Below are 25,553 nucleotides of genomic sequence, written 5' to 3'. Positions count from 1 at the left end.
GTGCAAAGCATTTTAAACTACTGACACAAAGCCTTTTTTGTTTATTTTGTAATTATAACACATACATGCCTCCTGCCTGCTCTGGCCCTTGATGAGGAAGATGGTAACCACCTTATTCCCACGCACATCACCCCCTTGCCTACAGCTCCTGCCCACAGCCCCGCTTCTACACAGCCCATGCTGTCATCCTGAGGGGGCAGGTAGAACCACAGACAGGAGTGCTGGGTATGTTTGGAGCCCCAGAACATGCCTCTGCCTCAGCACCAGCAGGGCCCATGCAGTCAAACACCCATGGCTGCTGGGAAGAAGCTGCCTTTGCAAAGGCACCTGGTGCATGGTGGAGCAGATGTCCCTTGTGCAGTGTCTTACCCCGCCCATGCTCTTCCCAATGCCTCCATGGCAGCCCCAGTGCTCAGGCCCCTGCTGTATGCGTGGCATTGCCATGGTGGCAGCAGCAGGATCCAGTAATGATCCTTCTGTTGCTGAGCTTGGTACCCTGTGACCGCTCCCTGGCTCCCCTGATTCCTGCTTGCTGCGACCAGTAGTGGGGACTCAGAGACCAGACTAGGGATGCACTGAGAGATTTTTGGAGACGATGCCAATAGCCAATATTTAAGCAAGCATATCGACTGATACTAATGAGATTTCCAGTACAGCTGCCTCCAGCAGGGAAGTCTGGTGTGATGGAAAAGGAGGGGGGAGGGAAGGAGCATAGGGAGGGCAAATCAATGCCCCCCATGGTGAGGGAGGGTGGGGCTGGGCCCATGGCTTGTGGGGAGGGGGGCAGCTCCCACCACTGCTTGCACGGGAGGGAGTTGAGCCAGGGCTGTGGCTGGCGGCAGCGGCACTGGGACCAGAGCGGCAGCTAAAATTTGGGTGGATGCAGCATCCTTCCAGTGCCCGCTCCACACCCAGCCAATGCTGAAAAGAGCTCCATGCAGCCCCAGCTGCAGCCTGCCCCACCCAGATCTGAGGGCACATGTCCCCTTCCCCCATGCCCTCCTGGGGTGCAAGCAGCAGCAGGAGCTGCCTTCTCACCCCTGCAACAAACCTCAGCGCCATGCCTCCCACCCTGCCTTGGCAGTGCCTGTCCCTGTCCCCTCCTTCAACATGGGGGGGGTGCTAACCTGCCCCCCAATTTCCTTACCTCCCGACTCTCCTTCCACCACTGGAGGCAGCTCTCCATGCTGCCAGTTGTGCTGCTTGCACAGGCATTTATCAGCTAAATTATCAGCCTGATGTACTGGTGTACCTCTAGACCAGACTTAAGCTCACCAAGGTGCTCCAGGCACCTGGCCCTAATTACCAGCTACAACAATCTGAAAAATCCGATAACCAGTAACATCATTTCTCCTTTCATCAGTGCTGATCCAATAGCCAACATATATATTGGTGCAGCCCTAGTATTATAGCAATATAATATCCGATGCATCTGGTTATGTTGATTGTTACTACTATTTTAAGATAAAGTTATGCTATGGTATATTTGGATTATTTAATATATGGTCTTCAAGCCTTATGCTTTGTTTAATAGTAGCTCATTACTGGTTTAGTTAGACATATGCATGGCTTCTTTTACTTTGCTGACTAAGCTCCTTGTTGCATCTGCAAAGGTTCATGCCATGGTAATTCAGAAACAGGCTTTGGTGCCTTCTGCTTAGCCATACTTCTGCAGTTTGTCCTATTCCCCTTGCAAAGGACCAAGGCTGGCAACAATAGTATTTTTCAGCTAGTTATAACTGCTGCTGTTTGAATAAATAATGTCCTGATCACTTAATTTATTTTTGCTCTCTTTCAGAAACTGATTGGAGAAGTATTTAACATTGTGAGCCAACAATCTACTGCTCGACCAGGATGCATTATTGAACTTGATGCAATAACTAACCAAGTAAATACCTCATTAACTATGAAGGGGCGTTAGATATGTTTTTTTTATGTTTTTGTCTGATAATTAACCTAATCTACTGAAAAGAAATAGTAATTAATAGGTAGAGGAAACGATATTTCTGTTCAATCATAGTGAGCCCCTTGAGAACCACTTGGATTTCTGGTAATGTATGATTAAATTATCTTCAAAGAACTCCTTTTACTTTTAACTTGCTAACATGAAGATGCTATATTTCCAAGGAAAGTTTATAATACATGGTGTTTCCATGCATATTGCTTATAGAGAACTAAGGCAGCTTAAACTTAAAATCAGAGAAATATCTCAACCTGACTTAATTTTTTAGAAATATTTGAACACTTGAAATTTCCTTAACTGCTATAGAAATTGAGAAGTATTTTACTACAAGTCCAAAATCTTCTGAGAATTGCACCCAGTGAACTACCATACTTGCAGAGCTGATGATATTCCCCTTGCAGGGGTTAAATTATTACCCTCTCCTCCCTCCCACCCAGTAATTAAGGAAATAAAATATTCAAATCAGCTGTTTCTCTGAGATGCTGTAACAATCTTTCAGTGAATTAGTTCAGTCTAATTATTTTTCCCCATAAATGAATGCTTGTGAATTTAGAAAATAGAATATTTTGAACATTTTAGTTGTACAGCTATTTGTTGCTAATGGGAGATTTAAAGACCTAGGCCACACAGTCTTATGAAGTACTATTCCCCAGGCATAATTTAAAGTTAAAAATAAAATTAGTTGAAGAATAATTTACTAGATCCTTGTTGCAGTCAAAAGAAAAAGAAATGGAATTACTCAAAATAAACCCAAATATTCAAAAAGTGTAGAAATCAGAGCGGAAGACATCTGTATGGCTTTACCTTTGCCTTGGTAACATAGAAGTATAAAAAGTGAGGTAATTTATCCATACATACATTTAGGTAATCCAGAAGTGTAATTCATGTGCTCTTCTATTTTTTTCTGGGCTCCTCACACATACTAAGTTAGCTTCTGAACCTTTTGCGTGGCCCATGTTTTGAATCCTATTTGTCCTTTCATAGCTTCTACAGTTGGACCTGGGGCAGCTCAGTCAGGAGAAGAAGAATTACAGGCCCAATATAGACCTCATTGATATCTACAGCAAAGGGGACTTGTATGGCTTTAAAAATATTTGCAGAAATTTAAATTTGGGAATATATTAGTATGTATGATATTGAAGAATATTACGTATCAGAGTATTTGCAGAAACTGAAGGAATTGTAAGAAGCTGAGGAATAATGAGTCTTTGACTCATGCTCATGTTTCATATTACAATGATTAAAAATCCCTCCAGTCTTCTATGAACAGTTATGTCTCTCTGTCTCTGTAATGGTGCTCATGAAAATCATGCATCCCTTGCTGCTTATGCTCTTTCATGAGTCACTTGGCATTGGGTGATTTCATCCTGGCTGAACGTAAGAAAATCTCCATAGCAGAAAATGCTACCACGTGTTCCTCCTGGAAGAACGGGATGGGATAGGCACGCATGTGAATATTTTGCCATCTTTCTCTGAGCCACGCATTGCTTGTCTATGTAGAAGGAGTTCATTGCCAATGACCACCCCCATGCTGGGTGGGTGGGTCTTATTGCAGAAGAATCTGTTGCTATATGAAGAATGCATCTGTTAAGGGTTTCTGAAAGTTGGTAATTTCAGCCTGTTTCTAGCAGGCCTCCCTAGCAGACATTCAGCAGATTTGTCTTCCCATGGAAAAGGGCTAGCCATTCAACTTTTCTTAAGGCAAGGAAGCAAGCTGAGCTCATTTGGCACCTTTTAAATATTTGTGGCAGCCTAAAGGCATATTCTGCTATTCCTAATTTGCCTATTAATAGTTGCTATAAATATGCTTTGTTAGAGAACAGGGGTAGCATACTAGAGAACTCACCAAGGCCATTTGAAGATACCAACTTTAAAAGCTTCTAGAATATGCTATCTTAAAGACAGAAGGGTACTAGTCTTTTTTTCTCTGTCTATTAAATACAAAAAAAATTAAGAAAACAAAGGAGGACACTGGGCAATCCTTTCTACCTATCCTAATAGAAAGAATCAGACGTATTTAATGTTGCTGTGCATGATGCTTCTGATATTGTAACTATTGTCATTGTTTCCAGTGTGGCTCAAACACACAATTGCTTCATGTCTTTCAAGAAGATTTCATTTTGGGATACAAGCCACATAAGGAAGATGGGGAAGGAAAGGAAACAGAGATATTTTTCCAACCGTCTCAAGGTATAACATAAAATTAGGAAATAATAAGATGCCTAAAATATTTATAAGGAATCTTGAGACCTGTCAAGCATCATTTGAATAGTATTATTTTTAATAAAGAATCTTTGTAGTGCAAAGATTACATATAGCTTACACAGATCTTATGAGTGATTACTTATGCCATTTTAATATTAAATAAATATGTTATAATTTGCACAACATAGAACATTTTACAATTTGCATACTAAAATAGCTGTTTAATGTTTATTTTCACAGGGAAAACTGAACAGGTGCTGATGTAATATACTCATTTATACATATGGAGTCATTGGTACTTTATAATTTAAGCACAGAAAATAGACAATAGAAAGCCAAGAGCTAGCAGTAATGAGTTCTGGTCCATTGGATGAATGATTTTGATTTTTCAGATAGTCCAGTAGGAGATAACTAAAGAGCTGGCTCATGGGGCTGTACAAAGCTTCAGTAGCCAAATTGATTCGGAGGATATTAAGCTCCGAATTGAATTGGTAGACCCATTAAAAGGTCTGAATTGAATCGGAAGCCTCCGCATCAATTTGGAAGCCTCCAAATCTATTCAGAGATTCAGGCTTGCCACCACAGGGAGTTGGACCTGAGCTCTGTGACGGTATATAAGGTACAGGGGGACTGGAGGAGGCAGGAGGGGATTATGAGGGGCCCCCCGCTCGGCCCCACCCACTCCCCCAGCCCCCTCCCATGGCTGCCCCACCCAGCCCCACTTAAAAATAAAAAATAAAAAGCCCTGCACTCACCGGATGCAGCAGCAGCGGTCATGGCCTCTGGGGGCTCGCGCACTGTCCCAGAGCTGGGGTGGCTCCAGCAGTCACCCAGAGGCCAGCAGTGCTCAGCCCAAGCGGCCCAGGCTTCAGGACAGTACGCAGAGCCTCACAGTGCCTGCCGCGCTACGCTGCAACCACGTGATACAACAGCTACTGTATGGCTGCCAGGCAGGGGAGCCAATTCCCACACCCCTGCACTGCATGGGGGGGCTCTGCCACAAGCCCCAGAGAACCCAATTGCTGCTGCTGCAGCCAGTGAGCCCAGGGCGCTTTTTTTCCCACTTTTTTCCTTTTTTTTTTTTTTTAAAGTGCTAGGATGTTGGGGCTGGGTGGTGCAGCCATGGCAGGGGCCCAGCTTGCCGCTGACATGCCCCAACTACCACCATTGCCACCACCGTCTGTTCGATTCAGAGGAGATTCAGCCCAATTCAGCAGCCAAATCTCCAAATCTGAATCTGCTGAATCGAATCAGGACAGTGATTCGAATCACCGAATCGAATCACTGTCCCTCCGAATCCGCTGAATCTGAAGCCAAATCAAATACTTGCTGCTTTGCACAGGCCTACTGGCTCATACATTTAAGGGGTCAAAAGGGAAGGAGAACTATAAAGCCCAGAAAATGATTAACATGATATCCTGAAGACTGATAAGTCTAAAAATTAACTTGCCAGGCATGTTTTGGGCTTTGTGAAGGTCAAACTCTCCCATTGGGAAATGGATAAAATGATTGGTAAAGAGGGTCCTAGTGGACATTTTCAAGATACAAACACCTGGCTGTATGAAGTCATTTTTAGGGTGCATATTTATTCAGATCTATATTTTTGTAAATGATAAACAAACAAATATATTTTTGGACAACTAAAAACAAAACCCCAAACCTTGTTTAGATATCATCAGGTTTTACAAAGAGCATGATTATTATTGAAATATAGTTATGTTTAACCATTCAACTTCATAATAATGTATTTGGTTTAAATAATAGGGTATCGTCCACCACCATTCTCAGAAAAGTTTTATCTAGTAGTAATTGAAAAAGACAGCAGTGGCTGCTCAGTTCTTCATATGTGGCATCTCCATCTTAAATCTGTGCAAGCTTGTATAGGTAAGTGATAGTATTTTCTCAGAGAGAGCAATAAATAGTTGTTTTGTTTCTTTAAATTAAATGCCTTCCCTACTCAAGAAGATCACACCAAATCCAAAGTTTTGCCAAGCAATCCAACTGCAAGTTTTTCCAAAATGTTCATGTTAAAGGCCAGAGGATAGTTTCTGTTACCCACTACATGAAAAGGTCGTTTTATATGTATATATAACTTTTTTTATTTATAAAACATGCTGAAATGTAATTCAGTTTGAGTTCTACCATGCTGTTCAGATGAAAAAATTCTTGGCTAAAACATGGGAAACTTTAAAATAATAAGGTCAGTGAAAAATATTTGATGCAACTGATTGGCAGGAGCTCAGGAAAGTTTTAATTCACTTTGTGCCAATAATAATATAGATGTTTTGTTAAACAAAAAAGTAATTTCTTTAAGCACAGGACATTTTATCTTAATGAGAACACTTGAAAAGGTGAAAACAAACTGTTTTCCAGGTAGAACAGGAGCAGCCTGGATGTTTATCAGATACCTTTTATATGACTAATGTACTGCTAGGATAATGATCTTTGGGTATCATATGTCTTTACTTCAGTGTGCACATGAACAGTTACTCATCAAAGTGTTTATAATGTTTTTTTCAAGCAAAAACCACTGAAGTTCCTTCATCAGAGAATCAACTTACTGTACCTGAACAAAAGACTGGGGACTCTTCTCCAGATACCTCACCTGGCACAAGTCCCATGACACGATCCTCATCGGTTGCTAACCTGCAGACTGCCAGTAAACTCATTCTGAGCTCTAAACTTGTCTACAGCCAACCACTAGATCTTCCATTTGGTGTAGAAGTAATAAGAGCAACCCCTTCAGCAGGTAAATTAACAGGGCAGACTACAGAAAACAAAGTTTTGGGCAATTAAGTGGTTTCTACATAATACTGTATAGTACAATCTCAGGTTATATCTAAGCTGGCCATAGTGAGAAGTAGAAGCCTGCCATCAGTGTACCAAACATTTTGTAAATTTACATTTACTTTTTCCCAGCATGGGTAGTGTTTTTGTATTTGAGGAATCTCAGCTATTGTGTAGGTCTCCTAAATCCAGAAAATATTAAAGAAAACAGTTGACCATAAAAAAAGACTACGCTGGCTTGTGTGACCCCTTTAATAAGAATATTTTATAAATTTATCCATTATGTATAAGTTCTCTCTTTATACAACCACTCCCCTCTCCCACGCAGTTTCATATATTCCCTAAGGCATTCAGAAATGGCAATAATGCATCTTCTTGTGTGCATTTGTGAGAACACAAGCAGCATTGTCTACACAGCATAATGTCCAATCCCAGAATGGGTTTGGTGTACTTTTATCCTATATTTTAACGCATAGTAAAAAAAAAAAAAAAAAAATACCTCCAAAAACTTACAATTCTTTCTCTTCTCATATCCTCATTTAAGTTACAAAAGTAATGGCTTTATTTCTTTAATGTCTGCATAGTGTTTCATTTTATTAATCCTGAATTGTGTTGATCTTACTACTTTAGGCCACCTGAGCTCTTCATCAATATACCCAGTTTGCCTCGCACCATATTTGGTAGTAACTTCGTGTTCAGACAACAAAGTGCGGTTCTGGAGATGCAATGTAGAGATGGATCTGTATAGTAAAGATGAAATGAGGGAGACATATCACTGGAGAAAATGGCCTTTAATGAACGACGAAGGAGAAGACAACAGCAGTACAGTGTGCATAATAGGAAGGCCAGTTGCTGTTAGCTGTTCTTATACAGGACGCCTCGCTGTGGCATACAAACAGCCTGTACAGCATAATGGCTTTGTTTCCAAAGAATTTTCTATGCATGTTTGTATACTTGAATGTGAGTCTACAGGAGGATCTGAATGGGTTTTGGAACAGACAATTCATCTGGATGATTTAGTTAAGGTTGGGAATGTACTTGATTCAAGAGTCAGTGTAGATAGTAATTTATTTGTATACAGTAAATCAGATGCCTTTTTGAACAAGGACAAATATCTTATGCCCAATATCAAGCATTTGGTACATTTGGACTGGGTATCAAAAGAAGATGGTTCACATATACTTACAGTTGGGGTGGGTGCCAACATATTCATGTATGGGAGACTTTCGGGAATTGTAACAGAACAAATGAGCAGTAAAGAGGGAGTAGCCATTATTACTTTACCACTAGGTGGTAGCATAAAACTAGGTATAAAGTCCAAGTGGGTACTGCTGAGATCAATTGACTTGGTGTCCTCTGTAGATGGCACTCCTTCACTGCCAGTTTCCCTCTCTTGGGTAAGAGATGGTATACTGGTAGTGGGAATGGACTGTGAAATGCATGTATATGCACAGTGGAAACATGCTGTCAAATTTGGTGATGGTGAAGGCGATGCTTTTACCACTGAAGACTCAGCAAATCAAGATCCATTTAAAACGAGCTTGATAGTAAATAAGTCCCGTGTAATTGATGGGGCAGGTATTGTTGATGATATTTTTGGCACTCCAACTGTAATTCAGGATGGTGGCCTTTTTGAAGCTGCACATGTCCTTTCCCCTACTCTCCCGCAGTATCACCCAACCCAGCTATTAGAACTGATGGATTTGGGTAAAGTTCGACGAGCCAAAGCCATACTGTCCCATTTAGTTAAATGTATTGCAGGAGAAGTTGCAGTAGTTAAAGATGCAGAAGCTGGGGAAGGTGGTGGACCTAAACGTCATCTCTCCCGAACCATTAGTGTAAGTGGTAGTACTGCAAAAGACACAATTACAGCTGGAAAAGATGGTACCCGAGACTATACAGAGATAGATTCTATTCCCCCATTGCCGTTGTATGCACTGCTTGCTGCAGATCAAGATACCACATACAAAATTTCTGAAGAAACTTCTAAAGTAACCCCAGGCTCTGAAGATATCACTAAAAGAAAACCAGGGGATCAATACTCAGATCTGTTCCAGATGCAGTCTGTCACAACCGATGACTTTATTGATTTTGAGCCTGAAAAGAGAGAGAGTAAATCCAAAGTAATTAATCTCTCTCAATATGGGCCAACTTACTTTGGCCGAGAACATGCTAGCGTCCTCTCAAGTCATCTAATGCACTCAAGCTTGCCAGGCCTCACCCGTCTGGAGCAGATGTTCCTTGTAGCTTTGGCCGACACTGTAGCTACAACAAGCACTGAACTTGATGAGAACAGAGATAAGACTTACTCAGGTTAGTGATGACTGTTTCCTAATTACTATTCGTGTATTTCAGCTGACAAATACAAAATTGGTTATCATGATTATTCATAGTATTAGGCAAACTTAGGTACCCATAAAAAGGTGTTGGGTTACTAAAGCTAAAACCTAACGCCACATATTCAGAGCAGATATAGCAGAAGCAGTGGTGGGCAAGCTTTTCCCACATGTTCCTCCTCAGCAGGTGCGTCTACACAAGACATTACTGTGCGTTTATTTAATACTTGTATAAGCAAGTACTAAATAAATGTGCACAAGTACTAAATAAATGTGCAGTAACTAGAGTTAATGCACCAGTATATGCCTTATAAGTGACACTACTGCGCAGTAGGGTCTCGGCATGGTTTTTGCCATGCAACGCTACTGTGCAGTCAGCATCTCATGTAGACATGCCCAATGTAACTGAATCTTGGTCTGGTAGTAAGCAGAAGGATGAATTCAGTTCCCCTGCCTATTTTATTTCTGTCCTTTATGAAAACACTAGTGACATGTTATGGGGCACAGTCATTAGGAACTGAGCTAAAATTAATAATTATCCTAAAATGCAAAAATAAAGGTTGTACCTACAAGCTCTTTACAAGGTCTAAACCATTTAATATTCTCATTTCAGCAAATTTGTTCAGCTGTGAAGATTTTGCTGTATCCCTCAGATAAATTCCAAAGTGAAGGCAGCAGGTCCTTCTGAATGGAAGGCCCTGTGTTCTGAAATATCCTTCTGTTTACAGTCAAGAGTCCAACTATGGAAATTTTTAGAAAATTCTCCAAGATGTTTTTGTTTAAATAGGTTTAATTTTTCCCCCTCTATTGAGAATGTGTGTCAGTAGTAGGATTGTATCATTTATTTAATTTGTGCCATTTGTAAGCAATATATGATCTTTGTAAAGTGGTCAGATACAGTAATGATAGTTGCAATAGAAGTAAGTAAAATTCACTGATACGGCTGTTGATTTGTGTACAGGGACACAGATGAAAGTAACCTAACATCTAAAACTTTTGTTTATTTTTTGATAAAAAGTAGCGTAACTTTTTATGCTGTGCTTAAAACAGCAGATATTAAGATAAAATTTTAATGATGCTGTAGCAAGTATCTATACTTGTGGAACTTGTGTCTTAGGTAACTTCCTGGTTCAAGATTGTGAAGACAAGCCATGTGTTAGAGAGTGATTGTAATGCCTTGTTACCTAATGGTAATTAAATTTAAATATTTTAGTCTGTCAAAAAAGAAACAAACACACTATTGAATAGGAAGATTGTAGAATTTTCAGAATTTTCTACATACTTTGCATTTGGGAGGAAAATACTATTGAATAATTTGCGCTTTAAAACATAGAACTTAAAACATAGAACCCTAAGCTCCTCACAAACGATGTGCAATTAGGTGTTTCCATTAAAAAGTATTTATCCAAAAATTTACAGGCACTTGTATTCACATGTGTTTAGAAGTCTTTTTTTTGTATTTTGTAGGAAGAGACACATTAGATGAATGTGGCTTGCGTTATTTGTTGGCTATGCGTTTACATACGTGCCTTCTTACATCGCTCCCACCTTTATATCGTGTTCAGCTGCTTCACCAAGGTAATCCCTGGAGCATTGCTTTATGTTCATGTGACCCAACTGCAAATGTTTCAACACTTACTTGATGATTCTAGTATTCAGAGCTATACATTTTGAATTAGATGTTCATTTAAGCCTTGGTTCTTTAAAGACTACATATGCTTACCTGTTCTCACTTTGACATCACAACTTTATTAATATGGTGGCACACCCCCCAGGCTGGCATTTAGATTGACTGTTAGCTTAAAGTACTTTCCCAACTGCATAATTTACAAATTTTCAATCCCCTACATGGGGTAAAAAGTTGTATTTTTAATAAATATCTCTGCTTTACTAAGGGATAATTTTCTAATTTTCATCCCAGTCACTTGCTTCTAGTTGAAGCAGCAGTGGAGTGGATAGTGTTCTGAAATGAGACATAAAAAAGGAAGCAGAACCAAAGCAGCAGACAAGCATGTTCATGGCCCCTGATTGGAGTCTGCTTAATACAGTAGTATATTATTACTCTTCCTCTGGGTAACCTTATAGCTCCAGCACGTACAGAAATGGGACAGGGTAAAAGAATGGTCAGAGTAATATAGCTTCTGTGCTAAGCATCACCATCCTCACGCTACAGCTATAGTTACAGCTGAAGCTAAAGAAAATGCTGTGGCTATACAGGTTTCACTAACAGCCATGTCAAGAAACTGCTGAAGTAGGTCAGGCATCCTTTTCTTCCCTATATCCTCTAGCCTTATTGTGGCACAATATACTTCCTTCACCAGCCTCTCTGCCTTTTATTACTGGTACATTTAAACACATTTAATATAGGTTTGGTAGAAGAAATGAAGAGAAATCAAACAAGTATAGCTAGTGACAGAGGGAGCTGCAACTGCAGAAGAGTAAGCAGAGGGAACAGTTTTAGCCACCCAGAATGAGATGCCACTCCCTCAGTCCTGGAAGCATCAACAGGGTTTCCTCCTTGTGATCACATATAATTTGTGTGCATTGCAGGACTTCCCATTTAGAAGGGGATGCAGTAAATCGGTACTCTCATCTTGGTTAGCAGCATCTCCTTCTGCTGTGGAGAATAGTCCCTTGTGCTGCACTCCAGGCCTGGGAGTCCACCACCATTTTGTTAATATGCCCTCTTATTGAGAAAACTCCATGTAGTCATATTTTTCTCCCAAATCAGTGCCACTTTTTCTAAAATAAATTTAGAAAATTCATGGTTATAATCAAAATGATGAAAAGGAAATGAATACCATGGTTTATTTGTCATCCTTCTTATGTTTTTCATTTGTAATATTGATTCCATTGCTTAGGAATCTTTAATCCTCTAAAGCTAATTGTTCTGTGTCATTATTCAGGCTTATCCACTTGTCATTTTGCCTGGGCTTTTCATTCAGAAGCTGAGGAGGAGTTGATCAACATAATTCCTGCTATTCAGAGAGGAGATCCACAGTGGTCTGAACTAAGAGCTATGGGTATAGGATGGTGGGTCAGGAATATTAATACACTCAGAAGATGCATTGAGAAGGTAATTGGAACCATACCTAAAACAGTATACTATATTATGTATAGCCTGAGAAATATGTACAGCAAATTATATGTAAAGCATACTCTTCATAACAAAAAAAATACATGAATTACAGAACTAAAATTCCACAGTAGCCTAGAAGACTGAATTTCAGGTGTTTGGTGTTGGCACTGAAGCCCCCAGATACCTTTCTGTATACATCTGGATCCTGTTTTTAAATTTGTGGTTTAGCTGATACCTTGGGAGATGTCCAAGTTTGAAGATTACCTAGCTTGTTTTTTCAGTTATTTTTGTCGCCAGGGAGTCTTATCAATGCCAAAATGCTAGCTAGCAGTGTCTGATAGATGTCCTATTTAGCAATAACTACCTCATTCTCTTACCCAGCAGCAAAATATTGCAGGCCAGAATTGGAAGAAGCTGGGAACAAATAATTTCTGGACTACTCAATGTTAACTCTTTACAACTTAATATATGAAACAGTTAGCTAACCATAAGCTTTCAATAACATCTTCCTTCTTATATGCTTTTCATTTGTTAATTCTCCATTATATCTCCAACTTTAAAAAGTCACAGGATAGTGATGTTTATGTCAGGCTGTCCAAGTGTATGAGTAAATCTTTGCATACCTTGGCTAGGAGAGAAGTTACATGTAACCCAGTTTAAGTGATCAGAAACAGGTTTAAACCTATAACAGAACATAAGTTCAGGTTCAAGCATATAAACCACTTTCAAACTGGCCAAAACCAGTTTAAACAAACCTGGTTGGATGAGGTATTAGAATGAACTGATTTAGGTGAAACCAGTTTATGGAACTTGTGTCCTAGATACCTTCCTGGTTCAAGTTAACTCTCAGTCCACCAGTAACCCAGGATGCTTTGCAGCCCTGGGCTATGCTGTCTGCTCCACTGGAGCAGGGACTGCCTTGCCCCTCTGCTCCTTAGCCTGCTTCCTGCCTGCATTCATCAGCCCATAGGAAAGGGGAGGGCAGGGGAACAGGCCCCTAGACCCCCTAGCCAGGGTCTACACAGCATGTGGATAGAGGGAAAGCACCTGTAGTGGGGGCTTTTCAACCCTTGCAGCCCTCCCTTCCTCCCCCTTCCAACTGCTGATTGCTTCAGCAGCTGCCAGAGGAGTGAAGGAGAAGGAGGGTGCCTTGCTAGGTGCTTACTAGGGGTGTACAAAACAGGCTGTATTCGATTCGGATTCAGCCTAAATTGGGGACAGTGATTCAGTTCGTTGATTTGGATCATTGTTCCAATTCAATTCAGCCAAATCTGAATCTGAAGATTTTATGCTGATTCAGAGAATCAACGATTTGGCCATAGATACAGCTTTAAATGTTTTTTCTACATATCTCAAGGTACCAGGAGTGGCTCATGAATGCAGTGGTGGTGGGGCGGATACAGCATCCCACAGGAGCATGGGGGCACCGCATGCTTGGTGACTAACCCAGAAGTGGGCCAGAAGTACTTCCAGTCGACTTCCGGGTCCATGGCCCCCTGCATCCTCCCAACTTGGTAATTGGGTGTGGGGGGACGCTGGATCCCCCAGACCCAGGAGGCACCAGTTCTGGCCCACTTCTGGATCTGCTGCCGAGTGCACTGGGGAACGCCCTGCGCTCCTGTGAGACACTCCATCTGCCCCAGCATCTCAGCATTCATAAGTCACCTGGTACCTTGAGATGTGTAGAAAAAACATTTAAAGCTCTGTCTGTGTCCAAACTGTTGATTCTTTAGGAATCTCTCCAAATTGATTAGGAAGGTTACAATTTGATTCGGAGAGATTAAAGGGTCTCCTGATTTGATTCGGATTTGGAGATTTGGCCACTGAATCATGCCAAATCTCCGCCGAATTGAAACAGCAACCAAAGTTTCTCACAGCCCTAGTGCCTACTCATGCAACCCAACATGGGGACACTGGAGAGCCCTTGCCTTGGTGGGGCTTCGCTTCTACTCAGCCCAGGGCATCCCCAGGGAGCTGAGGGGAATTCTTCCCCTTCCAAACCCCAAAACTGTGTGCCTCGGCCCCTGGGAGTGTCAGGCAGCCTAAGAGAGCAGAGGGAAAATCTTCTACTCCACAGCCGGTTTAGCCTCAGCTGCTATGAGTCTGAGGCAAAACTAATTGGAGGGGAGTGGAAGAATTTCCCTCTGCTCCCTGAGGCTGCCCCAGGATATCCCGGAGACATACAGCAGCTCGGGGGTTCAGGAGGGGAAAAATTCCCCTTGGCTCCCTGGGGTTGCCCTGGGCTAGGGGACCCTGGGCTTGGGTGGGGAGAAGCCCTGCAAGGCAGGGGCTCCCTGGTGCCCCCATACTGGGCAGGCACCTGGCTGGGAGGACTTCTGGCCTGGGTCAGTGCAGGCCTCCCCCTGCCTTTCCCAACTGAAAACAGAATGTCAGTTCAGTTAGTTATAGGTTCAACCTGTGCAGCTGAAAGGAAGCTGCCTAGATTGAATCGATTCTGCCTCTGGCTTTCTGATTGTTTGTACTTAGCCCTAAAGTCATTGCAGGCAGTCCTCAGACTTACAACATAATTGGTTCCTGAAAACTGAGTCTTAAGTCAAAACGTTGTAACTCGGACCCAATTTTCTCATAAGAAACAATGTTATAAATGGGGGATTTGTAACCTGAACCAAGGCTCGGTACCCTATTTTCACCAAAAAGACCCCAGAATTTTGTATTTGATCAATTATAGATGAGTAATATAACTACATTAATGTCTTTATATTGTAAATAGCAATCACATTGCTTTGGAAGGACTTCTTTGAGGTGACTTTGGTGGACTTTTTGAAGGGTTCTTTGCTGGAGTCATCTCAGGAGTCTTGGCTGCAGATTGGACAGCCAACTTGTTCGCTGGTGTGGCATCACATTGGATCAGGCATTGTAAAGTTGAAACTGACGTCGTAAAGTTGAAACAGGGTGTCAGTTTATAAACGTTGTAAGTGCAAAACATTGTAACTCGAAACGTTGTAAGTTGAGGACTGCCTATATGTGAAATCTTGTGCCAGTTTGAAATTAGTGCTAGTTTGTAACTTAAGTTGCCAGTTCCCTGCAGGGTATTTAGGAAGATGCACAGACATTAACATTTAATTAAGCTAAAATAGATGTTCATGATGGACAAAGCAACAACGAGTAAATTTTCTAAATGGTAATGCTGGTGAAGTGCAAGGTAACACTTACCTTGTATATACTGCTGGTGAAAATTCCCTTTCCAGCTTTGCAGAGATGAAGGTTTTTTATTTGCTCAGTTATAATATTCTCCTTTGTGTTTGCTAAGTCTATGTAATAGTATTGTTTTTTCCAAAAATCTTAACAGGTGATTTGTAGCGTGGGGAGGTCACACTAATTATATAAATCATGACTTCTGCAAAGCATTCAGAAAACAAGTTACGTAGCTTTATAGAAACAATACAAAAAATGATCCACACTATCCTTTCTAGCAGGGAGTATATGTATTTATAGCTGAAGGCATCTTTCTTTGTTCACAACAATATGCTTTACTTGTTCTCCATCTACCGTAGGTTGCAAAAGCTTCATTCCAGAGGAATAACGATGCCTTGGATGCTGCACTTTTTTACCTTGCCATGAAAAAAAAAGCAGTGGTATGGGGTCTGTTTAGGTGAGTTTCATTAACATTTGTAATAATACAAATGAAAGTAATAATATAAAACAACTCTTTTGGATTAAATGTTAATCTAAAGCAATCTTGAATTAAAAAAAAAGTCCAGAGGGGAGCCATGCACATGATCAGAAGGCAGGAAAACAGGCCTTATGATGAGAGGCTGAGAGCTATGGGACTCTTCAGCCTGGAAAAGCGCAGGCTCTGGGGGGACGTGGTGGCTGCCTATAAGTACATAAGGGGTGCGCATCAGGATCTGGGGGAACATCTGTTCACCAGAGTGCCCCATGAGATGACAAGGTCAAACGGCCACAAACTCCTCCAAGACCATTTCAGGCTGGACATGAGAAAGAACTTCTTTACTGTCCGAGCCCCAAGGCCTGGAACAGACTGCCTCCAGAGGTGGTGCGAGCACCTACTCTGGACTCCTTTAAGAGACATATGGACGTTTATATTTCTGGGATCTGTGACCCCAACTGACTTCCTTCCCCTGGGGCAGGGGGCTGGATGCGATCTTCCAAGGTCCCTCCAGCCCTAATGTCTATGTAATTTATTAAAAGATTTTACTTCTAATAATTTAATTGAAATTGTGTGTTGGCTTTCTTTACATAGGTCTCAGCATGATGAAAAGATGACCACATTTTTCAGCCACAATTTCAGTGAAGATAGATGGCGCAAAGCAGCTTTGAAAAATGCATTTGCGTTGTTGGGAAAACAACGCTTTGAACAGTCTGCTGCATTTTTCTTATTAGCAGGTTCACTGAAAGATGCCATTGAGGTACTTGTTTAAAAATATGAAGTACTATGGAATTTCAGAATTAATGCTAGATTCATGCTCTCAAAACTTACTTATAAACAGGGATCCTGGTTTTCTTATTTAAAAATTGCAAATTTGCTGATAAAAGTGTTAAATTCTCCGATTAAAAACCCCAAATTCTGCATTTTTCCATGATTAAAATGAAATGCTACTAAATATATATAATGCAGAAAAACACAGGTTTTCTTTGAAATGCCACATATATAGTGCTGTTTCAAAGGAGAAAATTGTGTATTGTTTTTCTAATAATACAATTCTGCAAATGTTTCAGTGCAAAAAAACCCCCAATGCTAACTAGAGATGAACTGATACATCAGTCTATAGCATGTCGGCACCAAATAAAAGGAAAATTGACACTATTGGCAACTGGCGTTTTTTGGCTGATGTAGTCGGTACTGCTGCTGATAAATGCCATGTGCATGCACACAGCCACAGCAATCATGCAGCCAGCCCAGCAGCTTGGAGAGCAGCATCCAGCTAGTAAGTCTGTTGGGGTGAAGAGGCGGAGGGGAGGGAACAGATGTGAGGGGGATGCAGATTGAGGCTACCATGGTGAGGGAGGGAGTGGGGTAGGGGCAGGGGCAGACACTTTGCAGCCAGGGCGGGGTGTGGGACAGAGTTGGAGGTGGCTTCTTCAGGGGGCATGGGGAAGGAGGGGAGCTTCTGCCGATGTGCGCACCCCCAGGTCAGGCATAGTGGGCATGTGGCCCCTGGATCTGCATGTGGGGTGAGGGCAAGCTGCTGCTGTGGGCTGGGGGCTATGCCAGGCTCTTCCTGGCAGGGGGCAGGGGCTGGGCTGGGGTTGCGCTTGGGCCGGGTGGCAGCAGCGCTGGGACTGGCACTATGGGAGCGCAGCCATGGCCCAGCTCCTTCCCACTGCCAGGAAGAACCCGACACGGCCCCTGGCTCCAGCCTGCGGTGGCAGCCCACCCTTGCCCCATGCACAGATCTGGGGGGCACACGTGCCTTATGCCTGCCCCAAAAGTGTGTGCACTGGTGGGAGCCGCCCACCCCCTAGATGAGCCACTTACAGCTCCAGCCTGCAACCCACCCTGGCTGGGCAGCACCTGCCCCAGCCCCACTCCCTCCCTCACTGTGGGGGTCTTAATCTGCCCCAAGCCCCTTCCCTCCCCTCTACCCCTTCACCCCGATAGACTTACCAGCCAGACAGTGCTCTCCAAGCTGGTGGACTGCATATCAGCAGTCAGATCAGCATTGGCCATCAGAATCAGCCCCAAAAATCTTGATATGTGCACCCCTGATGCTAACACTTAAAGCCTGTATGTATTCCTTTTAAAAGCCCTTATATATTTTAGTCCATGACTACACCAAACAGTTTCTTTTATTTATACATTTCTTTTATAAAATATTTCTTTTATTTCATATATTCACTCATATGTTAGGAGAATTATGCTTCCCAAATTCAGCATCTTGCATTTCATATTTTCTACTGCAGGTGTGCCTTGAAAAAATGGAAGACATTCAGCTGGCAATGGTTATTGCTCGTTTATATGAATCAGAATTTGAGACCTCTTTCACTTACACATCCATTCTTTATGAAAAGATTTTGGGGTGTCAGAAAGATGGAACTGGATTCAGCTGTCCTAAATTGCATCCTGATCCCTTTCTGAGAAGTATCGCATATTGGATAATGAAAGATTACACTAGAGCACTGGACACTCTATTGGAACACACACCTAAGGAAGATGATGAAAATCCAGGTAGAAAAAATATCAAACTTTTTTTCAAAATATATTAGCATTACAGCATTAAGTATGTAAATGCAAATTTTATATATGATTGGCATTTTGACATTAAAAGCATACACCTAAGTGTAAAGTAATGAAATGTCAGCAAAATATTGTTACAGTAGCTGCTATAGTAGGTGTAATTCAGTTGCATAATAAATCTCAATTAAAAACCTCTATAAAGGATTTCAGCAAATTAAAGCTAGTATTTTTTATTATCCATTTAGTTCCGATCTGATTTTATCCATAGGTAAAAAGGCTACAGCATACTGTTGCCATGGATTTCATGTTAAAATACAGTTACCCCCTCTTTACAAGTGCTTCTTGTTGAAACTCAAGGGTGAGCTGTCACTTGGTTCTTTCTTTGTGGGTGATTACTTTTTTCACAAAAGTGGCCAACTACAGTTCTCTCAGAGTGCACGCCCACAGTTCACTTGCCCTTTGTAATATCTAATACATTACCTCCATCAGGTAGGGCTGGGTTATGTCCTCTACCACAGAGTCTTCTCAAATGCAGCAGAAAGAAGAGAAAGAAAAGGGTTAAAAATAATAAAAGACTAAACAGAAGTTGCCTTATCTCATCTTAACTTTTCCCTAATCAGCATAAGGAGGTCCACTTGAGCTGGATACTCCCCTTCACATTAAGTAACATTTGGAGTCAAGGTTGCCTCTTAAAATGTGCTCCCTGTCCATGGGACTGGTTAGCCTCCAGTAATTTAAGGTATGTCTGCACAGCACACTTGTTCTATGTATGGATACCTAACCTCTATGGCTAGGGACAGGCATTCAAAAAGCCAGAGCCTGAATTGTTTCAGTCTTTGCAGGTTAATCTAACCTGGCTAGGCTGAACTGATTTGAAACTGGACAGACATTCTCTCTGGACTGAGGAAATTCAGGCACATGCCTGCAGTGGCTCAGGCTAGAAGCCGGGGGGTGGTAGAGCAGCTCTCCTTCCCTTCTCCAGGGAGCTGAGCTGAGCTGAGAGGGCATGGTCAGGCCCTGGCAGGACTCTCTCTGACTCTTTCATTACTGCCTGCATAGTCTCAGGCTTTTCCCCACTGGCTGCTCAAGAGGCAGGAGTGTTGCTAGCCCCATGCTAGCACTCTGACAGTGTTCAATGCATGTATCTCTTGATGATATGGAACTTTTCAATCTCCCTCCCTGCTTCATCGTACTTTATGCAGCAAACTGACAGGCAAGCAAGCCACCAGAGGTTGGGGTGTGAAGAAGCAAGGCTGATAACAGTCTTTATCTCCTGATTAGCAAAACAGTAGCCTCTCTCCACATTACTTCAAACTTCTTAAACGGCTTACTGGCTGACCTGCTGATTAGCTCCAAAAGCCCTAAGCCGTCACTGTTCTGTCTGCCCCAGTGAAATTGGAGAGAGACCCACACACAGACACCTCTCAGCATTAGCTAGCATACTGTGTGGTCTACAGTCCTTGCTGTGGCAGAGGAGGAAGGGATCTCTGTTTAAGCAGCAAGTGGTGAGAGGGGGGCACAGGGAAGCCAGTAGACCCTGCTGTGCCTGCAAATCTGTGCCAAGTTCCAGCCAGGGAGCAGAGAGCCCCGCCCAGCCCAGAGAGCATGCCAGGATCTGGGGGACTCTGATTTAACTTAAACCAGCAAGAGTTCTGGGACAGATATTGCATAAACCAGTTTCAGCCAAATCAGTTAAGTCTGATACTACATTCAACCAGGTTTATCTCAAACCAGTTTCAGCCATTTTCACACTAGTTTCTATGCACTGAACATCTATTCTGTTACAGGTTTAAACCAGTTTTTGATCACTTAAACCGGTTTACGTGTAATGTCTATCCCTAGCCTATGTGAATGAGATGGCTCAGGTACCAGAGACAATTTAGCAGGATTAGCATGGCATATGATTAACCCTGCTTCTCAGAAGAACCAGTTAGCCTAGGCAGAATGCTGCATAATGCATCTATACTTTTTCCAGTACCAAAGATGTGTTATTCAGAGCTAGCTCAGATATCTCTGAACAGCACTGCATTGTCACCTTTACACGAGCTTCAGAACATTAAATATATTACTTCTTGATGCATCTTTAAGGAGGGTGTTTCATCACCCAGATCTCAACAGTTATCCACACAGGATAACTCATACCTGGCCTCTGCTAACTCCAGTGGTATGACAGAGCCAGCCTTCCCTGCCATGGGGTAGTCTCCAATTCACTGGCCAAAACCAGCTTTCTTCTTGATTTAACTTATCAGAATTTCATAAAGTAGAAGCAACAGAAGCCAGTATCTCAAAGCAGCTTTCTAATCAGTCAGTTTGAATTATCACTTTTCTTCTGGCAAATGAGAGATTATGTATTGTTTTTATAATTACATGCTGAACTGTTTCTAGGCTTCCAGATTTTGATAAAGCTGTGTAAGGTGGTCAAATAGTGTTGCAAAAAAAGTTTAAAAAAACCGCAACTAAAGATATGTTTCAGCAGATACTGTATTTTTCTAATTCCTCCAGTTATTATCAAGTCATGCAATCCTGTGGTGTTCAGTTTCTACAACTATCTTCGGACCCATCCTCTGCTCATCCGAAGATATTTTAGCTCACCCGAAGGAACTCTAGCTACATTAGGTCTAAAAACTGAGAAAAGTTTTGTTGATAAGATTAATCTTATAGAGAGAAAATTATTCTTCACTACTGCAAATGCACATTTTAAAGTTGGATGTCCTGTTTTAGCTCTTGAAGTTCTTTCCAAAATTTCAAAAGTAAGAATAAAGCTCATCATTTCTACAATGAAAGATAAATCCAGTCCAAGTCCTACCAGAAAAAATGGGGTGGCAGAGGCCAGGAGTGATGTTGCTAAAAGTAGTGATATAGCCTGGTCAAAGCCAATTTCAGCATCATCTGCTTTGGAGAGTAGTACTGACCCTTCAGCACAATTTGACTGGAGTCAACCAGCATTAAAACTGGATGATGAGCCTCTTACTCTTGATTGGGGAGGAGACGAGGATGATTCAGAGGAAGAAGAATGTGATGATGGTTTACTAATGAAAGGTTCAAAATTGAAATCTGAAAATGGAAAAGATGAGAAAAGTTCAGAAACTAATATACTGCAGACACCTCAAGAGGAGGACTCTGATACAGGCAACAGTGAAGTTGATGTCATTGCTGAACAGCTGAAGTTCAGAGCCTGTCTGAAGATCCTAATGACTGAACTTAGGACTTTGGCTACTGGTTATGAAGTAGATGGTGGGAAGCTCAGATTTCAACTGTACAATTGGCTTGAAAAAGAAATTGCTGCTATGCATGAAATATGTAACCATGAAGCAGGTGGCAAAGACTACTGTAAAACATATACCAGAGTTGATAGCGACCTACTTGATCATGAAGACGTTGTAGATAAACCAGATATCGGTTCATATGAGCGGCACCAGATAGAAAGACGGAGGTTGCAGGCAAAAAGGGAGCATGCTGAAAGACGGAAGTGGTGGCTGCAAAAGAATCAAGCGCTTCTCAGAGTTTTTCTAAGTTACTGTAGCCTTCATGGGGCACAAGGTGGTGGCCTTGCTTCTGTAAGAATGGAGCTAAAATTTTTGCTGCAAGAGTCCCAACAGGTAAGACAATCTCTCAAATGGATTTCCTTGCATTTTATTAGTCCTTTGCAATAAATTAGAAAAATTACTAATCTCACAGTTACATTACTTCAAGCTGCGGGTTTTGTCAAATTGCTCTCACTTGATAAGATCAGGCTCTGATTTTAAGTGTTATCATGAATTCATCCATTCAAGTAATATAGAATCATAGAATCACTGAGTGGGAAGGGACCTAGACAGATCACCGAGTCCAACCCCCTGCCATGGGCAGGAAGGAGCACTGGGGGTGGAGGGGTCATAAGACCCCAGCCAGGTGCCCGTCTAGTCTCCTCTTGAAGACTTCCAGGGAAGGCGAGAGCACCACCTCTCTGGGAAGCCTATTCCAGGCTCTGGCCACCCTGACAGTGAAGCAGTTCTTCCTAATATCTAACCTAAACCTATCCTCCCTCAGCTTGTGGCCAGTGTTCCTGGTGACTCTAAGGGGGGCCCTGGTGAACAGACTTTCCCCGAGTCCCTGCTGCTGGCCCCTGATAAGGTTGTAGGCAGCCACAAGATCCCCCCCTCAGTCTCCTCTTGTGGAGACTGAAGACACTCAGGTCCCTCAGCCTCTCCTCATAGGGCTGGCCACAGAGGCCCTCAACCATACGAGTGACCTCCTCTGGACCCTCTCCAGGCTCTCCACGTCCCTCTTGAAGTGCGGTGCCCAGAACTGGACACAGGACTCCAGCTGTGGCCTGACCAGCACCGCATAGAGGGGGAGCAAGACCCCTCTGGACCTGTTAGTGATGCCCCTCTTGATGCAGGACAGGGTGCGGTTGGCTCTGCCTATTGCTTCGTTACATTGGCGACTCTCATTCATCCTGGAGTCAATCCTGACTCCAAGATCCCTCTCTGCCTCTGTGCTGCTGAAAGGGTCAGCCCCTAACCTCTAACCATAATGCTGGTTCCCTCTCCCCAGGTGCAGCACCCTGCACTTGTCCTTGTTGAACCACATCCTGTTCAGATCCGCCCACTTCTCCAACCTATCCAGGTCTGCCTGGATGCGGTCCCTGCCTGCTGGTGTATTCCCTTTACCCCACAGCTTGGTGTCATCAGTGAACTTGAACAGGGTGCTCTCCACACCCTTGTCCAGGTCACTAATGAAGATGTTGAACAGCACCGGTCCAAGGACCGAGCCCTGGGGGACTCCACTGCCCACACCCTCCCAGGTCGACATTGACCTGTCCAGCACCATCCTCTGGGTGCGCCCCTGGAGCCAGTCTGCCACCCGTGTGACCATGCATTCGTCAGTGCTGCAGTCCCTCAGCTTTCCCACCAGAATTGGGTGGGACACTGTGTCGAAGGCCTTCTGGAAGTCCAAGAAGATGACATCGACTTCCTCCTTCCCATCTAAGCTCTTTGTTACCTGGTCATAGAAAGAGACCAGGTTAGTCAGGCAGGATCAGCCTTGCACTGTTATACATGTGCACATTTTACTTACTACTCAGTGGCCTGAGCTTAATTATAAAAATAATATCTCAGCTGATTTTAGTACTACTGTTTTTATTACTGGTGTTATTTTGTATGAAATAATTCCCACACACTGTTTAGGACCAATGTTCTTATGTATCTGCAATGAGTCAAATATATTTGCAGACAGTTTGAGTGAATAATAAAATGATATATATGGACTCGAATCCTGCATCCTTGAAGGCAATGGGAGCCTTGGCCTCTGATTAAAATGACCATAGAATCCTGTCTACATTATATAGAAAATACATGGAGGAAAATTAACTGTTAAATTAAGGTTTAAAATGAGTGCTCTGTTCCCATTCTCTGCTAAGTGATCGTCTTCCATACTGCATTTTCTTTTAAACAGGAAACAACAGTAAAGCAGCTCCAGTCACCACTTCCATTACCAACAACACTACCGCTCCTTTCAGCAAGCATTGCTTCAACCAAAACTGTGATAGCCAATCCTGTGCTGTACTTAAATAATCACATCCATGACATTCTTTACACTATTGTGCAGATGAAGTCTCCGCCACATCCTAATGTTGAAGATGTGAAGGTAATGGCAAAAGAAATTATCTCTAAATACAAAATGTGATCTTATAGCTATTATTTATATATAAGGAGATGGGACGCAGAATAACATGGTGTATTGATTTATGCTTCTGGTAATGTTCCGCCTGTAGCCTGGGTAAATGGCTGCTATTTTTACCTTCTCTGTCACTGGCCAACGGTTGCCATTTAGCTATTTCCCTCCCAATCCCATTCATGCATAAATGTCAAATCTCAGCCCTTGAGGCAGCCAGCATGATTGACCAGAAATGCAAGTGTAAGTCCTGAGTCAGATCCTCCACTGATGCAAATTGCTGTAAGTCTGTTGATTTTCAGAAAGTTATGTTGGCTTACACTGTCTGAAAACTTGGCTACGTGTTTTGGGATGAATAATTGCTGAAGCCAAAAGCAGGATATTCAGAGAACATGAAGATGGATCAGAAAACCCAAGGAGTTTATTAGTCCATGAAATGGTTTACTGCTAACTTAATAGAAAGTCCTCTCAAATTATTATCCTGCAGATTTTAATTTAGTATCCATAGTTAAAGAAGAGAAATCTGGAAAATGAAACTTTTATTCTCAAACTGCTGAAAGTCAAATTAAAAATACTTTCTGGCCCTTCCAATGAGTGCCTTGTATTTAACTTTCCTCTCCATCCTGTTCTTCTTTCTCTATATATTAGCATCTATCTCCATTTTTTCCTTTTAGCATTACACATCAGCAAGGCACTCTTTCCTCCTTACAACTGTGATATACATATTTGGATTGCATTTTATGTCAAAACTGTATTTGAACGATAACATCTCTTTCTAATACAAACTAACAACATAAATAATACAGTACTTATTCTAAGGTCAAACATCCTGCTGAAAAAGAGAAAGAATGGAACAGGAGATAAAAATTGTTAGGTTTCAGGCAGCATGAAGCTGCCACTTCCTTGTCTTTTTCAACTTGATATTTTTCCTTAGCATTTTGACTGAAGATATTGAAAAGCTGAAGTATTGTCCTTGTTGTTGGCAGACCATTAGAAAATTATAAGCACAATAATGATTTTGTAATAGCCATCCATACATACAAGATACCCATGTGATGATTATGCACATCTTTATGTTCTTGGCTAACCACCATTATTTGCCAGTGAATGTATATTGAATTGCTCCACAGATACTGAGAAATAATGTATATTCTGTAGCTGAAATGCCAAGAACAAAATGAGAATATGCAGTCATTTTAATAATATGAACATTTCTAGTTATTCACTCCATTGGTGGTGACAGGGTGTTTTTTTTGGGGTGGGGAGGGGAGTTAGTATAATTTATGTTATACTGATATCTTACATAATTGGAATATCTCTCTTAAGCACCTTCACCTTAGAGGAAGAATTTTGATTGTAGTATTACAT

General features: G+C 42.0%; 1 protein-coding gene across 5 annotated transcripts in view; it reads left to right on the top strand.

The window, feature by feature from the left end:
- The window catches only part of DMXL2 (Dmx like 2), an 89,015-nt gene that overhangs the window by 29,527 nt on the left and 33,935 nt on the right, over nucleotides 1-25,553 (top strand). For all 5 annotated transcript variants that reach the window (XM_019533591.1, XM_019533594.1, XM_019533593.1 and 2 more), the window contains 12 exons: nucleotides 1,799-1,888; nucleotides 4,036-4,153; nucleotides 5,933-6,052; nucleotides 6,690-6,917; nucleotides 7,586-9,268; nucleotides 10,759-10,869; nucleotides 12,198-12,367; nucleotides 15,886-15,983; nucleotides 16,596-16,761; nucleotides 18,257-18,521; nucleotides 21,033-22,129; nucleotides 23,967-24,158. In XM_019533591.1, the coding sequence (XP_019389136.1) occupies nucleotides 1,799-1,888; nucleotides 4,036-4,153; nucleotides 5,933-6,052; nucleotides 6,690-6,917; nucleotides 7,586-9,268; nucleotides 10,759-10,869; nucleotides 12,198-12,367; nucleotides 15,886-15,983; nucleotides 16,596-16,761; nucleotides 18,257-18,521; nucleotides 21,033-22,129; nucleotides 23,967-24,158 (4,338 nt within the window). The remainder of the gene's footprint in view (nucleotides 1-1,798; nucleotides 1,889-4,035; nucleotides 4,154-5,932; nucleotides 6,053-6,689; nucleotides 6,918-7,585; nucleotides 9,269-10,758; nucleotides 10,870-12,197; nucleotides 12,368-15,885; nucleotides 15,984-16,595; nucleotides 16,762-18,256; nucleotides 18,522-21,032; nucleotides 22,130-23,966; nucleotides 24,159-25,553) is intronic.

Source organism: Crocodylus porosus, unplaced genomic scaffold (genome assembly GCF_001723895.1).
Source record: "Crocodylus porosus isolate Cpor-Errol unplaced genomic scaffold, CroPor_comp1, whole genome shotgun sequence".
In the NCBI taxonomy this organism is placed as follows: Eukaryota; Metazoa; Chordata; order Crocodylia; family Crocodylidae; genus Crocodylus; species Crocodylus porosus.
The sequence above is the reverse complement of the archived record's forward strand: the minus strand, read 5'-3'. Positions and strand labels throughout refer to the sequence as shown.